The sequence below is a fragment of the Streptopelia decaocto genome, assembly GCF_964273445.1.
Source record: "Streptopelia decaocto genome assembly, chromosome: 3".
Lineage (NCBI taxonomy): Eukaryota > Metazoa > Chordata > Aves > Columbiformes > Columbidae > Streptopelia > Streptopelia decaocto.
In genome coordinates, this window is record NC_138656.1 from 82,448,937 (window position 1) to 82,471,058 (window position 22,122).

The following is a 22,122-nucleotide window of genomic DNA, read 5'->3' on the forward strand; positions in this document are numbered from 1 at the left end:
AATTAAATTTGCATGTAGTGCCAAGTGATGGTGTTATTATCTAATGTCCCTCTTGCATCTGTGCAAGAGGTTATGACAAATACCCAAGAGAGTAGGATCATAGCATCTTCCATTTGTTTGGCTGTTTTCAAAACTAATGTATGCTTGACATGCATATATTCTGACTTTCCTCAGGTGTTGGTACTGAACTGTTCAAAGAATCACCTGGGTATATTTTAGGTTTTCAGATGAATGCAGAATTTAGCCCTCGTTTTTGCAGTGATTTAATGGTCAAATAAGACAGCTTTGAGTACGTGTGTATAATTGGACTGTTTCTTTCATTTTTTTTCCTCAGAGGTCCCTCCCAGAAGAATGTCAAGATGGCATTACATTTCATACAGAATCTCTTCAGTATCGTCTGCCTAAGCTTACTCAAAAAATGAAGAAAATGTGTACAACAGTTACAGCAAATAATTCATTCTTAAGTCTGGTGGAAAATCTTGACGAGTTCACAGGTGGAGTATTTTTGCCATTTCCATACCATTAGTGACTTCTGTAACATAAATGGAGCAAATCAGGAAAAAAGTGTAGATATGTAGTTCCCTTCCCATTCTGTCTTCCCATGGCTGTTTTGTGTATGTTAAATTTTCACATCTTTTACCTTTCCCTGCTGTCTTCTCTACAGGTGGTATCATTGTTTCTGTAGTTGAACTGCAAAATTTAACATTTGATCAGACAGCAGATAAGGAAAAGCAGAAATCAGAGGCAAAGCATATTCAAATGCAGAAGCAACGAGCTTTGTCAGATCTCTTTAAAAGCCTTGCTAAAACAGGTGAGCTTTGACTAAAAATGTGCTTGGTTTAAACAGTACAAAGTTCTTCAGCATTTTACTATTTTTGCTAATACATCTAAACCTACCATACTATGTTGTTGAAGTCATAGAGCCACTAACTAATATGTAGAAGCATTTAAGTCTCTCTTTGTCTCTTGACTATGAGGCCTGATGTGTTAGCCCTTTCAAATACCTTCTGTGCTTACGTTCCGTTAGTTATGAAACAGTAGCTTTCCTGAAACAGAAATCTTTCTCTCTAGTCAGAAGTCAACTGCTCAGCTTTTAGAAACCAGAGGGAAGTTCTTTATCTTGTATCCATTCTCTAATCCAGAACTGAAATTAAGTTACCTCATGAGAATCAGAGCCCATCTTGATTGACAGAGTGGCAAAGGTGTAGTTGAGCCATGGAGATTGAATGGTCTGTTGATGGGAATCATGGGAGGCACCCTGTTCAGCAGCCCAGTCTCCATTGCTCCCCTTGCTAGTCTTAAGGTATAGGACCTGCTCAGACAATTAATTGTTGCCTTTTCCTTTAGTGTTACATTAAATTATTCATCAACTGTTCTTAGTCACTGAGCAGTTTAGAAACCAGCAGAAGCACTCTGGTTAAATAAACAGCTGTCTGACAGCAATCTGCTAAGTCATAGGCAGAAGTAGAAATTAATAGAACCTTGCCAATTTTTTATTCTTTTTTGAAGAGAGTTTAGTATTTTGATGTTTCTCTTGGAAGCCATAACTTCTGGACTGCAGTGATCCTAAGAACTTCTCTAAATAAATAAATGGTCCCTAATGGTTGCAGAAAGAAGCTTAGAAATGTGAAGGGTTCCAAGAAGGCATGATTTTGATAACACAGCACTTGGAAAATAAATAAAAGCAAAAACATCCTAAATGCTTTCTGGGAAGCAGGAGGAGGTTTCAGTTGTAGTTTTGAGTGTTTGTAGTTCACACTACTTAAACGAGTTGATCTGTGTACTGAGTAAATAGTTTCCAGAAGATTAAGGTCCTTTTGTATTTAGATGATGGCAAACACAGGTGAATCTAAGTGGGAGATTTCTGGCACACGTACTTTTCCTGTGTTTGGCATTTTTTCACTCACTGATGCCAAAGGAATATCTGCAGTTGCTGCCCTGTGAACTTTGTGCTGGAGGAACAGCATACTGTGATAATTTAATTAACACGTGGGACTTGAGTTATTTACGGGCTTCTGTCTTTGATTTCAGGTGATATCTGTACCTTCCTCATTTATCAGGTTTTTCATGTCTTAAAAATGAGGCAATGTTCACTAACTCAGCTTCCTGAAAGGACCAGGCGAAGTGAAAAGTGTTGCTCTTAAGAATTGTTCTCCAAAATGACAACATAACCTAGATAGCTAATTTGTTACAGGCTCTGCTTATCTTCAGGATACTTTGAAAGGAGTGTTTTAATTGTCTTGAGAGAAATTAGCATGTTTAATCCAGTTTTAAAAATGGCTAAAATAGCAGCCTTAAGACAGAGTTTTAAACGTATATAACTGTAACTTTCTCAGGCCTTTCAGGTTCAAGGCTTTTGGTTTTTTCTCTTGGCCACCACCACCAACAACCTTCTTTATACACACAGGTCTATGTTTGTCTTCAGCTGTGTTCAGCTGAAGATATCTAAGCTACAATGCTACATTACAAAAATTGCTATATGTTCAAAGACTTGCCAAAATCAGACAGTATCAGGAGATAAAACCCTACATCAGAAAGCTTTATATCTTAATACCAACTGTATGAATGAAAATTTTCATACAAAAGAATGAGGACATAAAAGGATGTGTGTTCAAATGTCATTTCAGGTTTGTCATACCGGAAAGGTCTGTCTTGGTCCCGTTCAAAAGATTATAATGAAATACTCTACCTACATCCGCTGGACTTGCGTAGTGCATTAGGTGTAGTAAATTGTACACATGAACTGGATGCCACGTATGTACACAGCATTTCTAACCATTAGATTGTATGAATTACAGCTAAAATATATATAATTTATTATTTAGACTGGAATTTCTAGAATGTAATTCACTGAGGATTTTAGATACTCCTTTCTCTTTCACCCATTACTTCTCAGTTTGAAAATCTTGTATATACTGTACTGGCATGTACAACTGAGAGAGGGATTTTTAATTTGCACTTTTGACAACTCTACCCTCAGTTTCATTGTTACTATGAATTAGATTTCAATTAACCCTCCATTGCCCTGCTTTGTCTGGGACACTTTGCTAGCATTATATTAGAATGTAGACTGGTAACAATTTTTTTAAAGTTGTAATTTACAGGGATTACTTTATTGTTTTGTCCTCATTGACTAATGGAATATTTCAGGAGAAAATAGACTTCAAAGTGGGCCATTTCTGGGAAAAAGAGCTGAAAGGAAAGTTGTTCTTTTAGATGTTTCTCTGTTTTTGTGATTTTTGTCATTGAGACTGGCCTTCTCAATTATAAGGATTTAGTTTATGGTATCTTCCATCAAGACCAAAATAAAGGCTTCTCTATCAAGCTGTATTTAGCTGCATGGAAAAAAAAAATCACTATTTAAGTGTTAAATTATATTCAGAGATCAAGATTTTGCTGCTATTGCTTAGGGTTTCCTTGGGGTTCATTTTAAAAATTAAATGTTTTCTTAAGACTAGAATACATATGGAGAAAACAAAGAATTACAAGATCAATGCATTTGCAATATAACAAACTGTAAGCAGACTTGTTAGGTTGAAGCACTGACATGATGATTCCAGTGTGCTGAGGTACTGGAATTATATACCTTTCTAATATCAGACTTATTTGTGCTCTGTCAGGTTGCTGACAGAGATTTCTTCTGCCTGGGATGGATGCCAGAAGTACTTCTATCGGTCGCTTGCACGCCACTCTAGACTTCAGACAGCATTGTTAGCACCTGCCAAGGTAAAACACCAAAATAAAACTAGAAATCCTAAATCTGTTAACGTTATTTTACCAGCTTGCTCTGAAATTCTCTAGTATTAAAAGAGAGTAAAAGGTGAGATCAGGCTGTCTTCTGTAATATGTTACAAAATATGATATTCTGGGGCTAATCATTAAATGCGGGATTTTAAAACCTGTTGCTTTGTGACTGGAAAGTATCATTTTAGTGAACTAATAATCTGTTATGTGTACAGAATCTTTCATCCCAGCAGATCCTAAATTGCCACTTTTTGTACATGAAGCAAACTCTAAAAATGCTGAATCAAAGCTCGGTAGTAAAACAAAACCAGGTTTAGTTGTTCCTCATGAAAAAAACAATTGAAGTTTATAATTGGACGTAACTGGAGCCCATGTCTAACACAAAAAGTGCTGATATATTTATTTGCTTAAAAGTTGGTCCAAAATCAGTAAAAGGAACAAATGAGTTCTGACAAATCAGTGCTACTTTTTCAGTGTTCCAGGAAAAAGGGATGTTTTCCAGATGCTCCTCACTATCCTTCACCCCTTGTTTTACAACATGATCTTGTGCAATGTCACAGCTGGCAGTGACATAAATAATGGACAATAGCTAAGATCAGTTTTGCTCTGTGTTGTAAACATTTATTTCAAGTTTTAAAATGGGCTCCTTTCTAATGAAAGGAGTGAAAGTCATTGTCAGTAAATCTGGTAAAACAAATTGTGGAAGTGGTTTTAGCAGGGGTCCTGAACGTAAAAATTTAGGCTAGTATCTATTTGGATTTTAATAGTTATTTATGGAAGGTAGCTTTACTATTGCAACCAGATTCCTGATAAGAATTGCTGCAGTGGAGTGCTATTTTATATGACTACTGTTGTAGAAGGTACTTGAAAATCAAATTTGTATGCAGGATATATAGAAGATGCAGAAAAATGAAGGTGGGGAATCTGTAATAACTTTAATTTTTGTCTGCATTTTAAGACTTGTTCAATTAAACCATAACCTTTCAGCCTACCCGGTGAAGTGAAGTGAAATGGAGGCACAGAGAATATTGTTGTCTGCTGATTAATCTAACTGTTCCCTCCCACTTTTTCTATGTGTTTTCTGTAGGAAATTGGACTAGGTAGCATTGAACGATGCAAAGGATTCACAGCACACCTCATGCAGGTGCTTGTCAGACAGAGACGATCTCTTACTGCATTGACAGAACAGTGGATCTTATTGAGGTATTTTTCATTTTCTGGCATTTGAGTGTTCACAAGGAGTTTGACAGTAAGCAGTTCACTTCAAGAAAAATGGAAAAATAAGTTAGAAGAAAATAAATTTAAATTCTTCCCCACTTCCCCATGTCTCTCCTCCCCTTAATTAAGCCTATAAAAGATTTAAGCAGGGGGGTGGGGAGGAAAGGGTATTATTTATCCTGTCATTGCAGCCAGTGTTTTGGAAAAAAAATAATGTGGGACAAATAAGTTAGGCATACATGAAGACCATGAAATAATTACTGTAGTTAATTACAAAGTTAAAACTATAGATGGTTAAATCTCTCTCCTTTGGTATTAGTGTAAGTTAATTCTGACTGTGTTCAAGTTGCTGCTTTGATTTGAAGCAAATAAATTATCTGGATGGCACTTGGAGCCAATATGAAGAAACCTCTACAGCTTAAAAAAAAAATTCTAGGAAGGTGGGAGATAGCAGATCTTGTGTCAAAACTGTAAAACAACAAGTGTACAGGAAATCCTTTCACTCGATGTGATTTTTCTCTCCATTGCTCAACTCATCAGTTTCACTGCAAACTCCACTGTTCTGCATGTTTGTGCTCATCACTGTGGTAATCCATAAGATTTCTTGAAGTTGGGTCAGGAGCTATTTCCTCTGTGCAGGGAAGGAAACCTAGAGTGGTGCTGCAAAATTTACATTACCCCTAGGAAACCTGATAAAACAAACAAACCCCAACAAAACAAACAAAAGCCCAAAACACAAACCCTCACCTTTACAATTGCATGAATAATAAAATTTCTAAGACACTTATCTGCATTTCTGTGACTATCATTGCAAATCAGATGGTTTGCTATGAACTGACTATTACCCAGCACTTCAGAGAATGAAGGTGTGTTAGAATCTAATTTGCTTTTATAATGGAGGAAAAAGAACAATATTTGAGTATCAGGCCAGGAGTTTAAGGATGGTTTGAAAACATGGTGTAGATCCTGAGAAATCTCACAAAACCCTGTTTTCAAGACAACACAAAAGTATGAAATGGAGAGAAAAGTCCAATAATTAAGCAAAACCTTTTTTTTATTTCCCCGAAAATACTATAATTTTAGTTTTTCCAGAAAGAGTTTGACTTCCACTGAATTAATATTATCTAGAGCTTTTATGAACTTAGTCTAAAGGTGGAGGTTTTCAGAGGGAAGTATTACACAAAACTTGGTGATTGTAACTTTTCTATTTTTCTTCCTAACCAGGAACCTCCTGAGTTGTATAGAAGAGATAGACTCTAGGTTGACTGCTGACAGAGAATATAACATCGCATTCCCTCCTCAAGACAGTATTCAAGGCTGGACTGACCGACTGCAGCAACTTTCCATGCAGTGTGTGATGGTTCTTGAGGAGCTGTCTTGGTTTGTACAATGCTGCCCAAAAGAAGAGTCAACAAAGTGCAGTGACGATGAAAGGACAGATGTCAAAACAAACATTTTTCAGAGTTCAGGACCTGAAATGGGAAGTGTTGTTACAGGAATACCTGACCTTATTCCCTTAGAGCTAAAATACTTGTCTCCAGTAACAACTGAGCAACTGCCTCCTGGATGCAGGATGCGAAATAAGGATCCGTTATGGCTTCAGGTAACTACACAATTGACTGCAATGCTGGCAAATGTGAAGGCAATGAAAGCAGAAGTGGACAAAATAAGACAACAGTCATGTGAGACCTTGTTTTATTCCTGGTGAGTTCTACATGTGTATAAAATGGAATATCTCTCTGTTCATATAAGATGCATGTAGTTTTTTGAAAATGTTTGCCCGTGCATATCTCAAAAAGTGTGTTTAGGTGCTTTTGAAACTTGTGTCTCTTTGGTTTTTCTTGCAAAATGCAGTGCCTGGCTTTTTAAACAATTGTATGTGTCTTCTCCCACTCCCCTGATAAGTTGGAAAAAAAAAGTGGTTCATCTTTGGTCTCCTGGGATTTCATCCCCATACCTCCTTTGTTAATGAGGTGGATTTCAAATGTAAATGCGGTGAAGAAATTTTTATTTTAAGAGCTCTATAGCCTATTTAATAGTAATAACAATATATATGCCTCTCATTTTCTGTCCATTTCAAGCTGTGGCACACCTTGTTGTCAAACTTCTTATTAAATAAGTTTAAGATGGAGATCAGCTGCCTCTCATCCCTTCCCCTTCTTTCAGTATTATGGTATTTCTTGTTGCAGGAGAGATTTTGAAGTTTGCACATCAACTATGAGTTGTTTGCTGGAAGTTTCAGCTCAGTTACAAGGCATAGAGTCCCTGTTTCTTCCAAACGGGGAACTCAGGCAAGCTGCAAATCAGATGGCCCTAATCAAGACCCTGAAGTATATACAAGAAGAAGTTAATAATACGTCTGCAGAATTCACAGCCTGGAGAACACAGCTTCTTGCTTCCATGTCACATTGCAGTGGTAAGGCGAATTCTTTTCTGCCCGTTTTGTAATTTAGATGAATATATAAGAATTCTTTAAGTTGGTTATTGCAGAAGGTGGATCCACATTCATTCAGGTATTCAGAAACACTTGATAAAATTCAGACTTGCAGAATTTAGTCCAGACTTTATTTGTGCAGTAATATTGTTTCCCCTCTTAGTCACTGTTGATGACAGATCTTACACCATAGCTGTAGGTCAGGGTTAGCAAGGAGATTTTAGTAGAACCATGTGGTGAAAATTGCATAACACTTATCATGCTCCTTGCATAGGGGACACATAGTAACCTGTAATTTAACGTGTTTCTCTGTAAAACTGCCTGTTCTGTGGTTCAAAAGGAAATCAACCATCAGATGAAGAGTTTGTGGAGCACTTCTCAGCAAAAGTGGAAACTGTTATCCGTGTTGTTCTGTATGCCATCCAGTGTTTGGTAGAGAGAAAACAAGAAGACAGAAAAGAGGAAGAAGACTCTCTGGGGGAAAATGGTAAGTTTGTTAATTTACTTAAGCGGGGCAGGGGGGCTAGTTTTTAAACTATGCAAACCTAGAAATTCCTTAAACTGTGTGTCTAGCAGAAGTACCAATGCACAAGGAAATTGCCATTTTAATAGAAGCTGCCTATTTAAGCAGATAGGATGGACACTTCTAGATATCTTGCTATAATATTTTTAGAGTGTCTGACTTGATTTCCATGTTCTTTATGTATTTCAAACAAAGAAGATGCAGCCTCATTTGATGTGATTAAAGCAAGACATATAACTAAACTTTTGGATGAAGATCTCTCTGCTGATTTGGATTCTTTGCGTGTGCAGAAAGCAATTTTAGCAGTTTCAGAACTCCTGGAGAACCTGAAATCTTATGGGGAAGATTGCACTTCAGATAAACACAAGGTAGAATTGTTCTCGAGAGTTTTTGTCTTAGGGGCCTCAAAAGATTTGGAATTGTGAACGTTGCTGATTAAATGTGTATGGTTTCTCACTGTCCAATACCTTAGAACTATAGAAGCATGTGAGAAATTATGGCCAAATATAGGTGCTCTTCTGTAGCACAAAAGTCAGATGTTCCTTTAGTAAAAAGGAATTTTTTAGGTTTTGTGAACATCTAGACAAAGCTTTGGAAACTTTAGAAATTGTATTTAAACTCATCCACTGATATTTCTGGTTTGGGTATCTGTTTTTAGTCTCTATCATCACTCTCTCTGAGGTGTATCTCAGTATGTACCTAATCATGTACATATACATAATCATGACAGCTGTTCTTTGGTTTTAACTGCAGTTCTTCAACCAGTCCTGCTATTTGCTGGTGCGTTTAAAGCCCATGCTCTGCAAGTATTCAGACCTTATCCTGTTCTACCTCACCATTTCACTGGCATCTCACAGGAGTACTGGAAAACTGCTTTCTGTTCTAACTAGCATTTTTACAGAGCTTGCCCAAAAGGTAAGTTGTTAGATATAACCTTGGATATATGGTAAGCATACATTAATGTAGACAAGTCTTAAGTAGAAACTAAGCCGAAATATGTACTACTATAGAAAGTTTTGTGTTTCTGTTTGCCTTTTTAGGGGTTTTGTCTGCCAAAAGAATTACTTGAAGATGAAGCTGGAGAGGGAGCAACACAGTTTCATGATTACGAGGATGGTGGTATTGGAGATGGGGAAGGCAAGAAGGATGTCAGCGACAAAATAGAAAGTGAAGATCAGGCAAGTGTTTGGGGTTGCTTGCTTAATTCAAGTCAAACTGAAAAAGCACTTGAAATCCATGTTGTGGTTAAAGTTACCTTCAGTCTCCTATTTAGGTTGGCTCTTATCATTGCATATGAGCTTTTAAATATTGTTGCGGTACTTTAAGTAAGCTTGAATATATAGCCAAGATCCACTGTAATTTTTGGCTTTATCAATAATTCAGATAGAAGACAGTTTTCAAAAGGGTGAAGAGAAGGAGAAAGAGGATCAAGATTCTAAACCTGACATTGAAGGAGAAGACAATGCAATTGAAATGTCAGAAGACTTTGATGGAAAAATGCATGATGGAGAACAGGAGAAAAAAGGTTTGGTCCTTCCACTGTGGCAAACTTATAAGAAATATTATAGATCAATCCAGTAATGGCTGATAGTTTTGGATAATGGAGCAAATATTAAAAGTCTGTGTTCTACAACAGAGTAGTGCCATTTGTATATGAATACTAAGAATTATTAATATGAAGGCTAAGAAGTGTACAAAGGAAATACTGTCTCTCTTGTTTTATTGTGATGCTTTTGGAATGAAGGGAGCCAGTTCTTCCTGTTGTGAGCTGACCTGCAGACACATTTTAAAATTAGTCACTAGCTTTGGAGAGCTGTTGAAGATCAACAGAATGCTTGAGAATATGGCTGTAGTTAATTTCAAAATGTGACTAATGAAGCTATTGCTGACATTTAAGCAATGAAAATAATTTAATATTGCCTTTTTAAAATGAAAAAAAATAGCAACATTTGGTAGATTCATTCAAGTTGCTACTCACCCAAAAGGTGGCACTTCTTCACTTTGAAGAGTAACAGCTTGAACATCCGAAACTGATGTGTCTTATAAATTACAGTAGTGTTAATCTACTTTCAAATCTTCGACGCAATGCCAAGAGTAAGTTCAATCTGCAGAAGAAGGGAAATTGCCAAACTGATAAACAAATACAGTGGAGTGGACCTTCTCCCTCCCAGTAATGCCAAAATGTTTTGAAAATGGAGGCTGGAGAGGGTAAAGAGTAGAGAGTTGAAATCTTCCAAGTTTTGCACCTTGGACTTGTTAGTCTGAGGGAGAGAATGCTCTGTGTGTCCGTATGTCCAAGAGAACACTCTGAACCATGTATTCAGGAGCCTGCTTTTATGGGTGTCAGTGCATGTGTGTCGTCTTCTGCATCGCTCGGTTAACTGCATAGGGTGTTGAAATGAAGGTGCTAAGTATGATTTCTTGTTTCTGACATTAACAAAAACAGCTGTGTCTCCTCTGTACTGAGCTGAACTCTGTGCATTCTGAACTGTACACAGATGATGATGAAAATTCAGATGAAGAGGAGGAGCTGGATAAGCAGATGGGTGATCTTGATAATGCTGAAGCTGATGATAAACTGGATGAGAGGCTCTGGGGTGATGAAGATGAAGATGATGATGAAGATGCCAGTAGTAAAACAGAAGAAACTGGACCAGGAATGGATGAGGTAAAGAAAAAAAGGAGTGGGAAGAAAAATGTCAAAGGAATTAAACTCTTTTAACTTGATGTGACCTAGACTGTGAACTGTTGCATAGCTCTTGGTCTTGGAAAAGGATAATTTGAATATATCACAAATTTTATTTAGTGTTGTGGGTTTTTTTGTTTTGTTTTTTTCTCTGTGGGAGATCATGTCTTGTCACTGAGACTTTGATAAGTGAATAGCATAATTGAGTTTTTTGGATTTGTTACTTAATAGGATGATTCAGAGCTCGTTGCAAAAGATGACAATTTGAGCACAGGAAACAAGGATGATAAAAAACAGCCTTCCAAGGATGAGGAAAAAGAGCAACAAGAGGAGGACAGTGGAAACAAAGAGAAAATCCATGAACAAATTGATGAGGTAAAAATGATTTGGACTACATAAAGTATCTTGCTGTTATACCATGTTCTGTTGCTCATATCATGTGTTTCTGAGAATTTGAAATAGTCTTTAATAGTGAAACTAGTTCATTTCGGAGCTAAAAGTAAACCATATTTTATCCGTCATATTATATTTTCTGATTCATAATACAGGAAGAATTCGTTTGTACTAACCTGAACTTGTAAGGGCTGCCAAAATAGGCTTTACTCTGAGTTGATGCTTTAACGGACAAAGCTTAAAAATTCTTGTTCTGTCGTGTTTAGTAACAGAAACACCTTAAGTCAGTGGGACTCATCCCAAAAATCTGTATACAGTATGCTTGAAGATTCTACATAATATGCAAGAGTGCATTTACCATCTGCAAGAGTGCAGGTTCTGAACACAAAACCTGCTGGTTTTAAGAAGTACCTGTTTATGTAAATGCATTTGCCTAAGTTAATCTTTTTCTGCTCTTTATACATGAGGATGTGTACCAATGGAAATTAGTTTTTAACTTATCAGAATGTAATGTTATAGTCAGTATTTCAATGTCCTAGAGAATTCAATAGTATCTTATTTTTTTCTTTGCCTTTCCCCTCACTTATTTCATACCTGTTGTTTCTCACCCCTCCTATTCTTTTGCTGACAGCGTGAGTATGATGAGAATGAAGTAGACCCTTATCACGGCCAGCAAGAAAAGGAGCCTGAAGTTGAACCTTTGGACCTTCCTGATAACTTGAACCTGGAGAATGATGCGAAGAGTGATGAGGATGAAGAGGATGAAGGTACAGCTGAAAATCTATCTACAGATTCCTAGATGAAAGCCAAGTGGAAATAGGGGGGAAACAGTCAGATAATGAGCTCTTTCTCTACAGAATAAAGAGAGGTGGAGGTAGGACTATGTATAACAAGAAGCTGCAATTTCACTTCTGTGTATCAAAATACCAATGTACCAAATGCAGGCCAGATTCTCAACATTACAGCATTTTCCTTTACCTTCCTTTCACACACACTGTGGAGCAGGCTTTCTCACGTTATCCAAGTGATACACCCTAAATAACTTATGCTAGACACTCCTATGTTAATTGTTCAGTTGCTTTTGTGGTTTCAGTTTTTTCAATGATACTTACAGGCCTTTGTTGTCAAAGTCAACTGGCCCTCAAGAATATTAGGTTAAAGGAAGTTAATAGGAATTCATCCTGCTGTCTTGTTAGTTACAAACTAATTGTAACTTAAAGAAATTATTTGCTATAGAAAATAATGGATTTTATGCATAAAATTCTCAGTATTTTCTTTGGTTTTTTGACAGGCTGGGCAGTTTTATTCCAAATATCTGTAATATTCACTGTTTCTGTACTTTACTAAAAGCTTTGTCTACCTTCCTGTTTTTTTGTTTTTTTTTTTTTTAATCCAGAAGGAGAGAATGATTTTGAACTAGATGAGAAACCTGCTGATTTAAATGAGGCAGAGAAGACAGAAGAACAGAAAGAAGAGGGTGCTGGTGAGACAGAAAGAGATGATCAAGATGCAGAACCAGCTGAAGAAGGCATTTCTGAAGATAAAGAGGAGAAGGAAGATGAAGGGGACAAAGATGCTGATGATCAAGAAGAAAATGCAGGGAACACTGAGGATGCAGCAGAAGATGATGAGGAAGAGTCACAACCACCTGATGAGGAAAAAAATGAATCTGCTGAAGATAAGGGAATCCCTGCTGCTGACCAAGGCCTTCAACCTCAGGTAGAGAGGTTTTTTTAATTACCATATACTAGACTTAAGAAAGGGATGTGTTCAATGATACTCTGCAACAATTTTGACGTTGAGTAGGTGTAATGTTAGTGAGAATCTTCATCAAGATAAAAAATGTGCTTACTATCAAACTAGTCTGTCATTTGTATTCCCGTTACCTCCTTGGCCTTCTGTCAGAATAGAATATTTCAGTTGGAAGAGACCTACAATGATCACCTAGTCCAACTGCAAGTTCACTTCAGCGCTGACCAAAAGTTAAAGCATGTTGTGTTAAGGGCATTGCCCAAATGCCTCTTAAATACTGACAGGCTTGAGGCATTGACTGTTCCAGTGTTTGACCACCCTCTCACTAAGAAAATGCTTCATCATGTCCAGTCCAAACCTCCTCTGGTGCAGCTTTGAACTGTTCCCATGTGTCCTGTCACTGGATCCCAGGGAGAAGAGCTCAGCACCTCCCCTCCTCAGGAAGCTGCAGAGAGCAGTGAGGTTGCCCCTCAGCCTCCTTTTCTCCAAACCAGACAACTCCAAAGTCCTCAGCTGCTCCTCACATGACATTCCTTCCAGCCCTTGCACCAGCTTTGTTGCCCTCCTCTGGATGCATTCAAGGACCTTCACATTCTTCTTAAATTGTGAGGCCCAGGACTGGATACAGTATTCAGGCCGAGGCTGCACCAATGCTGAATACAGCAGGATAATCACCTCTTTTGACCAGCTGGTTACCAGTTTGATGCACCCCAGGATGTGGTTTGCCCTCTGGGCTGCCAGGGCACACGGTGCTGACTCAGTGAGCTGCTGTTGACCAGCACCCCCAGATCCCTTTCTTCTGCAGGGCTACTCTCCAGCCACTCCTCTTCAAATTTATACTTGTGCCTGTGATTACTTCATCCCAGGTGCAGAATCTGACATTTGGACTGGTTGAGTTTCATCCCATAAATCGTTGCTTAATGCTCTGCTCTATCTAGATCCCTCTGCAAGGCATCTTGTCCCTCAGAAGTGTCAACAGCACCTCCCAGTTTGGTATCATCAGCAAACTCACTAACGGTGTGTTCAACTCCTGCATCCAGATAATTGATAAATACATTGAATGGAGCTGGCCCTAGAACTGAACTCTGAGGAATACTGCTGGTGACCGGTCACCAGCCAGATGTAGCCCCATTCTCTACAACCCTTTGAGCCCTGCCCTTCAGCCAGTTCTTCACTCAGCACATAGTGAACCTGCTTGTCCCACAGCTGGACAATTTGGTGGACAGTATAGGAAGTCTTACTAAAATCCAGAAAAACTACATCCACCCTCTTCCCTTCATCCACAAAGCATTATCCTTATCATAGAAGGATTTTGAATTTGCTAAACAGGACTTTCCCTGTGTGAACCTATATTGACTGTGCCTGATGATTGCATTATTTTTTTAAATGCCTTTCAATTGTACCCAGTTCCTGATGTTTTTTAGAATGTTAAAATAAACTGACATTATTTTAGGAAGAAGAGGGCAAAGATAATTCCGAGATGGATGAGCAGATTCCTGAGCCTGAGGAAAGAATGGAGCATGAAACACAAGGGCAGACTGGGCAAGAAAACCTGCAGAGTGACAGTGCTGTCGAGCTGGCTGGAGAGGCTTCAGAAAAAGACCAGTCTAAAGAGGTAAATTACGTGGAAGTGTCTGGGTTAAAAATATCAAACTGTTTAACTTCTGAAATTTGTTGCGATGGTCTGTTACAGTACTGATTTTTTTCACTTTTTTTTTCACTTTTTTTTTTTTTTTTTTGGTCTCAGGAATACGGAAGCGGAGCTTCAAGTGCAAATCAATCAGAAGGCCATGAATCCACGCGCATGGCCCGGATGGCTTCTCAGAAACAAAGCAGAAAAAATACCCAGGTTCCTATCTTCTTCTCAGTTTATTTTGTTTTTATTTTAATGTCTTAATATTAACCTGCAAATAGGCAGGACTTGGTTTCTTCTTGCTAGAACTCTTGTTCTGATCCGTGTTTGGTTGCACATCACTTGAAGTTCATGGTGTTGATTTGTTCTTTTTCAGAGTTTCAAGAGGAAACCTGGTCAGGCGGACAATGAGCGTTCAATGGGAGATCACAACGAACATATCCACAAGCGACTGAGAACTATAGAATCCAGCAGTGAAGCAAAGCAGGATCCAGCTCTGCCTAAACAAAACGTGGAGGAGGCTGATGCATTTGAACATATTAAACAAGGCTCTGAATGCTACGATGCACAGACATATGGTATAGTGGTATTTCTGGGTCTGAGAGCTGTCATTGCAGAATCAAATCCTGAAGCACTCCTATTTAGAGTGGTTTTTCCCATTACATTTTTTAAATTTATGGTTAACAATCCTTGCATTGGTTTCAGATGTAGCACCATTTGCATGCAAAAAATGCTACTCTTTGGCAATCAGGTTCAAACTAATGATAACATTTTTGGAAATACTAAATTGACTCATAAAAATTGATTTTAGTTTATTAAGCATATTTAAAATCTATTCTCTCCAAATCTTACTTCAGTTGTTTGGAAGCATAAAGTGCTACTATACATGCAAGATATTTAGGATAACACAACAGGTTCTTTATTCACTATGAAACAAATTCATGTCTCTTTAAAAATATTCCTCTAATCTAAATTCAGTTAAATAAATTGCTTTCTATTAAAGTAACTATTCAGATTTTTCAGGGCAGTAGCTCATTGACACAACACAGCACAGCACATTGAAAGATAGAACTGAGGTTTGAGACAATAGCTCAGATCCTTTCTGATGTTCACTGAAACTGATATGCAGTTGCCACAGAATGCGAGTTTTTTTTGCAATTTCACTACTTCTCCTTCCTCTTTCCCCTTAGTAACTGTTGTTGCCTTTGTACAGATGTAGCCAGCAAGGAACAAGAGAAACCGGTCATGCCTCTTGAAGAAAAGGAAGAGGAAGATTCTGAAGACACAGCTATGGAAACAGAAATGCAGAATGATGAGGATCTCAGAGCAGTAGACACAGAGGAACTGAAACCAGAAAAAAAGAAATCTACTGCCACTAAAACTCCTGGTACTTTAATTTAAACATTCTAAACATACACCGAGGTGCACTTTATATATAGGTATTTATACTGGCATGTAATGGATGTGTATGCTTTTTATAAGACTAAACTGAAAGAGGGTAGATTTAGGTTAGATATAAGGAAGAAATTAGTCTCCACGAGGGTGCTGAGACAGGAACAGGCTGGAACAGGTTGCTCAGAGAAGCTGTGGATGCCCCATCCCTAGAAGTGTTCAAGGCCAGGCTGGATGGGGCTTTGAGCAACCTGGTCTGGTGGAAGGTGTCCCTGCCGATGGCAGGAAGGTTGGAACTAGATGATCTTTAAGGTCACTTCCAACCCAAACCATTCTGTGATTCTGCTTTTAATTGACTTTTATACAGCAGTATTCTTACTCCTGCCAAGTATTAGCCTTTAGTATCAGCATTAGCCTTTGCGAAGCTCATTGAGTGACAGAGGGGTTTGCTGCTTTCTTTCGAGTTAAAGTTCTGTAATCTTTATCCACTTCTTTGAAGGAGTAAAAAGCAAACACTTTCCTGCTGATAGACACGATGCTAATTTGCTTGATTAATTGGCATATAACAATGCATTCCAGTGTCACCAGTATCAGCATCCCATAACTCAACTTTGTGTGTGTAACTTATGACAAAACATCAAGAAGTTGAGGAGCTGCTCTGAACAACATCCACTGAGGATGCACCAAAGTGTTGCTGTCTCACTGTTTTCTTCCTTCAGTGGTAATGAAACAAAACAAAACTGAGCTGCCTAACAGAAAATGGCTCTCAGATGTGAATGGTTGGCAGATGAGAAGAAAGGTCTGACTTGTCAGCCACACAGCCCACACAAACAAAATAAGCTATAAATAAATCAACATCTGTTGCCAATTGCAGCAGAAGTATTTAATTTTGATGAATATAAGTAAATGACACTGTATCTTGGAATTTTGAGTGGTTTTCCTATCAAACAATACAAAGGCTGGCTGTATAGGGGAGACAAGTTTTACCAGGCTGAATTTACCTCCTTGCTTCCCACTCCCTTCAGGTTTAATCTCTTCACTTAAACCTCTTGCTGGACTCATTAGCTTCATGGTACAGGTGTGCATGTAATCAGTCTATTTGTTTTTCCACATGATTCTCCAACAGCATGTTCTCAAAAACTGGAATCTTTGAAACATCTCCTGCAAGTCATATTTTTTTCTTAGAATAATTCTTAAAAAATAGTTGTTAAATGGTGTAGTATAGTAGAAACAATAATAAAAAAATCTTTAGTCCATGCCTTTATTTGTAAATTTATTTCTGATTTATAGGAAAATGTTCTGTCACAAAACTAGAGAGTAAAAGATAAGGTTGGCTTTTTTTAGTGATAATTTTCTGAATGTTGTCAAATTGTTTTATACCTGTCACTCTGGCAGAGAGGCTAAGAAGCTAAAAAGTGTATTTCACCTATGGGATTTTTCAGGTAGTAAAGATCCTCTTGCTAATATTTTGTTCATTTGGCAAGAAGGTTGTAAGAGAGAAAGTTTACATAAGGTAACGCATGTTTATCTGTTCCAGTGAGTTGAAAGGTATATTCATCCTATTCCTAGAATTGTCTTAAAATTTCTGTACTTCTCTTAAAAATAATGTCTGGTTTACATTACAAAGCATGTGAGATATTTTGTGAAAGAGTCGAGATACAGTACTGGTTCTTGTGTTATGCATGATCCACAAAGTTATTAATTACTTTTGTGACTGTAGCACCAGGTGAAGTGGAGCCAGAGACACAGACATTTGACTCTGAGGATGTCAATGACTCCACAACAGAAAAGCTACCAAGGGTGACTGAAGAGAAGCCAGAGAGAAGCAAGGACTCGACCATACACACAGCCCACCAGTTTTTGATGGACACTCCCCAGGTATGAAACCCAACATGTCTTCTTACAACCACAGCAGTAGAAACAATATGTTTTGTTTGACCTGTCCTAATGAAACTGTGGATGCAAACGTTTAGAATTACTTTCACTCAGACAATTTAGTAGCTTGAAAAGTAACACATAACCAACTGTTGTATATGCATCTAAATGACAAAATGACAAGTCCTCCCCATCCTTATGTGGAAAGGTCCCATCCTCACTTTTCAAAAACAAAAGCTTTTGTTTTTCTAACTGTCAAGAACTGTTTTGCTCAGATGAATCTGCTGATCAAATGCTTGGGTAGAGTGGAAAGTGATGGGCAAGGGTCTGTGGCCTGAAGATTAAAAAAGGGTTCAGAGTGGTGCGAGAGCTGGTCATCAATGACTTTAAAGCACCATTATGGACAAAGAATTCACCTCAGTTAATTCATTGCAATATATTACTTCCTAAAAAAAGCTGATTGAAAATATCATACAATCTTTTTAAGCCTTTTATGAATGTCTCGATTCAAAAAATATTATCATAGTCTAGAAAATCCTAGAGCTTCATGTAATGCTCCTAGTTTCCCAGTACAAACTGCTAGCTGTGCAAAAGCCCATTTTTTTCATAAAGAGCTCTGGTACAGAAGCAGTTGATGGTGGATAACCAGTTGATGAAGTACATTTAGTGTCTCTTTTTAAGAAGTATTGACCTTTCATGCTTATAATACTGTGTTCTGAGTATGTACTTGGAGGGTGATATTTTTCTGTGCACAACATGGAAAGGATTCTGTGCAAGCTGTACCTGGTACTTCTGTCTTAATGCCACATGTTGCAGCCCTTTGGAAGAAGGCTGCTGAATGCAAGAGTGTTCCATTCCCAGAATACTTAGGTGCCTATCTTTTTTTTTTTTTTTGGGGGGGGGGGGGGTGGGGCGGGGAGGGTCATTGTTAAGGTTTGCGGGTTACTCTGTGGTGGGGGTTTTTTGGTTTAGTGTTCTGGGTGTTTTTCAATTGACATGCAAAAGTTGAAACAGGAGGTGGAGCTCTTGCAGCACCTCTTAAGAGGAAGGGAGAAATGATACTAGAAGTGCAAGTTCTTACTTTTTGGCAAAAGGAACAGGGAAGAAGCTCCCACCATGTACATTCTTCCTCCCTTCTGTAAACCTGTGGTAGGTGACTAGAGAGGCCTCTGCTGCTTCTTGAGGAATGAGAAGTTATTGGTACTGTTGGATTTGCATTCATAGGCTTATTTTCCTTCATTTGTAAACCTGCAGGTTATGCAGAGCATATACTACTATTTGGCTCAACTATGGTTTTACAAGTCAGGAACAGAAGTTGTCACTAAAAGAACAATACAAGTAAAACAAGTGTAATAAAGCTTGGGTGTCCTTTAACAGAATAGTTTATCACATAGTATTTCCTGGAAGGTAAAGAGGAAGATGTCATTCAATTCCTTAAATGGTTTCAATGGAGCTTTTTTAAAAACTATAATAAAGTGAAGCATATTATATTTTGGAAGATACTACACAGGTAGTATTCAACAGTTTGATCTCCATTATGCGATCATTACATTTGGTATTTGTCAAGATCGTTTCATTGAATTATCTTGAAGTTCTGTATTTGATTATTTTCAGTGTCTGTCGCAGATGGTTCCTAGCTTTGTTTCTGTACTGACTGTGTACAAATGCAGGTATTTGTGGGGAGGTATTTATCCTTTCTGTACATGAAAACTATTAAAAAAAACCAGAGATTTAGAATCAACACAAGTTTTTTCAGGCATTTTTGTGTCTAAAAGAATAAGAACAATGCATTTTTACTTCCTTTATAGTTTGCTATAGTCTGGGGATCACCAGATGTGTGAATTTATTTTTCTGTCTCATAAATCTCATAACTACACTTCTAGCACATCATTAGAGATCCTGAAGAGCTAAGAAAGGAACTTGAACGGCAATTGGAAGCGTGGCAGACTCAGCAGTCTGGAACTCCAGATGAGGTTTGTGACCTCATTTTAACATAAAGCTGTCATAAGAACCCTTCATTGCATTACTGCATCTTGTTTTATAGCTGAAGCCCTGAGGAAGCCAAGCACGCTGGTACCTAAATATTCAAAATCGCATTATTTAGATGCTGTTTTTTGTTGTTATGCTTAACTTTTTCTGAAAAACTATATTATTCTTAAAGCAGGATGATGTTTCAGATCTTGGTTTGAACACGTAGTGTGCTTTATGCAGAAAGTAAACTCTGACGACTTCTAAAACTTGTATAGTTAGAAAACTTTTTCCTCAGTCTTGCCAAGCTCCTTCTGCGTTGAGTTGTCAGCTGCAGTTAACTGCTGGACACCACTTTCACAAAATTATGATCAACAGAAGCCATCTCCTTCAGTTGCAGTGGTGGAGTTTGATCTTAAAATTCCTAGTCAGGAATTGTAAACTGTATTTGGAAGTAATTCCTGAATGAAATGGCCAATGTAGAGGCTTAACAATTTTGCTGAATTTTCATTTTAATTTTTGATGGCCAATAGAGAACCTGGCAGACTATATGACTCCCCCCACTGTAATGCCAAATATCAGATGGTGGCCATTGCAGGATTTTTCTTTATCAACAGCAACATCAAAGTTGCTCTGTGTACTCCTAGAGGAACGATCATTGCATATTGCAGCTTTGTAGCAGCAAGAAGCATCTAAAGCTGAATGCAAATTGTCATCTTTATAGAGTGCTCACAGGACAACCTCACAGTTCCAACTGGTTGTTACCTCCCGTCTCCTCCTTAGTACACTGAGGTTTGTTTGTTTTTTTTTTCTGGCAGTGCGTCCCAACTTTTGGGGTTTTTTCATAATTCACTTGTATTTCTTTCTGTCATGTACAATATTTTAGGAGAAGGAAGCAGCACAGATGTGGCAGAGGTATTTAGTATTGACAGCTCCTCTATCACAGCAGCTTTGTGAACAGCTACGACTCATACTGGAACCCACTCAGGCAGCCAAATTGAAGTAAGTGGGGTCTTTGTGAGGCTTCTAATTTCTTTAAACTCCTGGTTTTGGAAGGATTTAACCTCTGTACAACTGCAAATCTGTGTTGTTCTTGATTTATAGCAATTGTTTGTGTTTGCAAATGCATGCATTTTACTTTTGTATGGGAATACTAGATTATCTTATGAAATGCAAATGTGATGTGGTAGTAGGTACCCATCCTGAGGATATTGCCTCGTGTTTTTTCTTCTGTGCAACAAGTGTTCAAATCAACTTAAAACCATGAAGTGCTGTTGAGTCAAACACTATGCGAAATGTCCAAATGTTCTATGTTTTAAAATTAAGTGATTTATTTTTAAGAAATTAGACTTGTTTCAAACTGGAGGAGTCTAAATTCAAGGTCTTCCTTCCATTTTAGGCACTAAACGTGAATATTAGAGCTACTCATTTTGTTTTTATTATAATTTACAAAATTTTTGTTACTTTACTGCATATGTTGCACAGGCTGGGATTTCCAGAATGAGATATTTGCTGATAATCCCTGTCATTATGTATTTTTTCTTAACTTTCAGAGGAGATTACAGAACAGGGAAGAGACTGAACATGCGCAAAGTGATTCCATATATTGCCAGTCAGTTCCGAAAAGATAAGATCTGGTTGCGAAGGACCAAGCCCAGTAAACGACAGTACCAGATTTGCTTGGCTATTGACGATTCCTCTAGTATGATAGACAATCACTCTAAACAGGTAAAATAAAAACCTTCAAAAAAGTAAGAAGAAACTGCATCTTGTTGATGTGTATGTCAGTTGCCCATTTGTTTCACCCAGAGCTGGTGGTTGTTGGAAAGTCTGACTCTGATTCTAGAGCAGTTATTTTTCTGGTCCATGCACCTGAGTACTTGTCACTTCATGCCAAAGAGATCTGTTACCGAAAGAGCAGTGAGAGTTAGCTGAAAGGAGATGATGTTAAATTTGTTAAACGTATACATATCCACTGGAAAATTATTTTTGCAGCCTATAAAAAGTTCATTGGAAGATCAAATATTAGCTCATTATAGCTCACTTGTAGGGGTTTTATTTATTTATTAAAAATCTGTGTTTCCTTCTAAGTAGTTATTTTGGTGTTTATTTCATTAGCCTGCCTAAAGTGGTGTCTCTAAATCTATCAGCTGAAGCCCTCAAGTAGAACTAGTGTATCTTTATAGAAATGACTGTTTTTCATAACTCTAACATGAAAAAGATTCATTTATTTTACTAGACAATGAAAAATCATTTCAGTAACATTCTGCATATTTAATATTGAGCTGTGAGTAAAACTTGGAATACTCTATTTTTGATGTAACTTTTTTCTTTAACAGCTTGCATATGAATCCCTGGCAGTTATTGGCAATGCACTGACTCTTCTAGAAGTGGGACAAATTGCTGTGTGTAGGTGAGTTTATCTGAAATCTTGACTTTTTGTCAAGACTTTAGAGCAGAATGTAAGGACTGGTTTCACACTATTTTTTTTTTTTTTTCTTTTC

General features: G+C 37.7%; 1 protein-coding gene across 2 annotated transcripts in view; it reads left to right on the forward strand.

Annotated features, from left to right (window-relative positions):
* The window catches only part of MDN1 (midasin AAA ATPase 1), a gene marked incomplete at its 5' end in the record, with an annotated part of 103,001 nt that overhangs the window by 73,875 nt on the left and 7,004 nt on the right, over nt 1–22,122 (forward strand). Inside the window, 25 exons of one of the 2 annotated variants that reach the window (XM_082047543.1) lie at nt 335–494; nt 665–811; nt 2,628–2,754; nt 3,621–3,726; nt 4,832–4,947; nt 6,187–6,666; nt 7,152–7,378; nt 7,737–7,883; nt 8,115–8,287; nt 8,673–8,834; nt 8,960–9,101; nt 9,307–9,444; nt 10,418–10,587; nt 10,837–10,980; nt 11,630–11,765; nt 12,395–12,717; nt 14,204–14,365; nt 14,498–14,599; nt 14,760–14,961; nt 15,597–15,770; nt 17,496–17,653; nt 19,534–19,623; nt 20,505–20,620; nt 21,172–21,346; nt 21,958–22,031. In XM_082047543.1, the coding sequence (XP_081903669.1) occupies nt 335–494; nt 665–811; nt 2,628–2,754; nt 3,621–3,726; nt 4,832–4,947; nt 6,187–6,666; nt 7,152–7,378; nt 7,737–7,883; nt 8,115–8,287; nt 8,673–8,834; nt 8,960–9,101; nt 9,307–9,444; nt 10,418–10,587; nt 10,837–10,980; nt 11,630–11,765; nt 12,395–12,717; nt 14,204–14,365; nt 14,498–14,599; nt 14,760–14,961; nt 15,597–15,770; nt 17,496–17,653; nt 19,534–19,623; nt 20,505–20,620; nt 21,172–21,346; nt 21,958–22,031 (4,151 nt within the window). The remainder of the gene's footprint in view (nt 1–334; nt 495–664; nt 812–2,627; nt 2,755–3,620; nt 3,727–4,831; nt 4,948–6,186; nt 6,667–7,151; nt 7,379–7,736; nt 7,884–8,114; nt 8,288–8,672; nt 8,835–8,959; nt 9,102–9,306; nt 9,445–10,417; nt 10,588–10,836; nt 10,981–11,629; nt 11,766–12,394; nt 12,718–14,203; nt 14,366–14,497; nt 14,600–14,759; nt 14,962–15,596; nt 15,771–17,495; nt 17,654–19,533; nt 19,624–20,504; nt 20,621–21,171; nt 21,347–21,957; nt 22,032–22,122) is intronic. The other variant, XM_082047544.1, reaches the window with a different exon arrangement.